This window comes from Penaeus monodon, chromosome 29, assembly GCF_015228065.2.
Source record: "Penaeus monodon isolate SGIC_2016 chromosome 29, NSTDA_Pmon_1, whole genome shotgun sequence".
In the NCBI taxonomy this organism is placed as follows: Eukaryota; Metazoa; Arthropoda; class Malacostraca; order Decapoda; family Penaeidae; genus Penaeus; species Penaeus monodon.
Window position 1 is genome coordinate 13,638,977 of NC_051414.1, and position 936 is coordinate 13,639,912.

Genomic DNA, 936 nt, shown 5'->3' on the forward strand with positions numbered 1-936 from the left:
AAACACACAAGGACCATGCACTTAAGTACTCAGGAGGAGGCGTCTGTTACTCACATCGTATGGAGAGCAGCACCACGTTGCTGGTGGTGGCGCCAAGGGAGTTCTCGGCGGCACAGGTGTAGTTTCCCGCCGAAGTCCGCCGCACCATCTGGAGGACCAGGTTCTTCGAAGAGATGAGGACGCCGCCCTTGGGATTGGGGTGGACCCTCTCGCCCTGCGGCAGAACGGCAAAAGGAGGAGGGCGTGAGCGGATCTCCTGGCTTATTTTTTGGTGCCGGAAATTCAGTGCGCTTTGTTTTTGTCTGTGTGCGTTTTATAAGTGTATGTCTTGGTATCTTTTCAGCGTGTTTATATGTGGATAGAAGTGTATATGCATATGTGTGTATATATTCAAGCTTATGATTTATTTAAAAAAAGAAACTACGCTTCCCCTTTTTTTATGCGAAGTGTAGCAATACCTAGATTCGTTTCCCGCCGCGCAAGTCAGGTCGAGAAACAAAAAATAAGCGATTCGATCCCATTTTTCCTCTCGAGTTCGACTTTTATCATTTAAGATAATGAGATTTCTACTGCGAGAGCTTTCCTGAAGCAGTAAAGAAGTTCTGATGTCTATTTAACTTGAATAATTAACATATTTTCCCCGTTGAGAACTTATCAGATAATTGGCTCCGTTTATGACACTTGTAACGTAAGTCTTTATCGCTCCCGTGATGCGTCGATTCCCATGAGTCGGCCGAGGATTTTTCGCGCTCTGGAGAGTCTGATCCTTTGGAATAAATGAGTGAATTCTATAAACGGCTGACCCGCTGGCTGATTAAACAGATATTCAGCAGGATTAAAAAGTTAATACTACTCATGGTAATCAAATTTTGTCAGCACCGATTTCGCATTCATAAAATTATTTTTACATTAAATGTGTTCCCATTCGTTTCCACT

General features: G+C 43.7%; 1 protein-coding gene across 1 annotated transcript in view; it reads right to left on the bottom strand.

Annotated features, from left to right (window-relative positions):
* LOC119591753 (opioid-binding protein/cell adhesion molecule-like) overlaps nt 1-901 on the bottom strand; it is a 12,745-nt gene extending 11,844 nt beyond the window's left edge. The window contains exon 1 of the mRNA XM_037940499.1: nt 55-901. Within this exon, the coding sequence (XP_037796427.1) occupies nt 55-148 (94 nt within the window). The 5' untranslated portion in view covers nt 149-901. The remainder of the gene's footprint in view (nt 1-54) is intronic.
* Between the last annotated feature and the right edge of the window lie 35 nt (nt 902-936).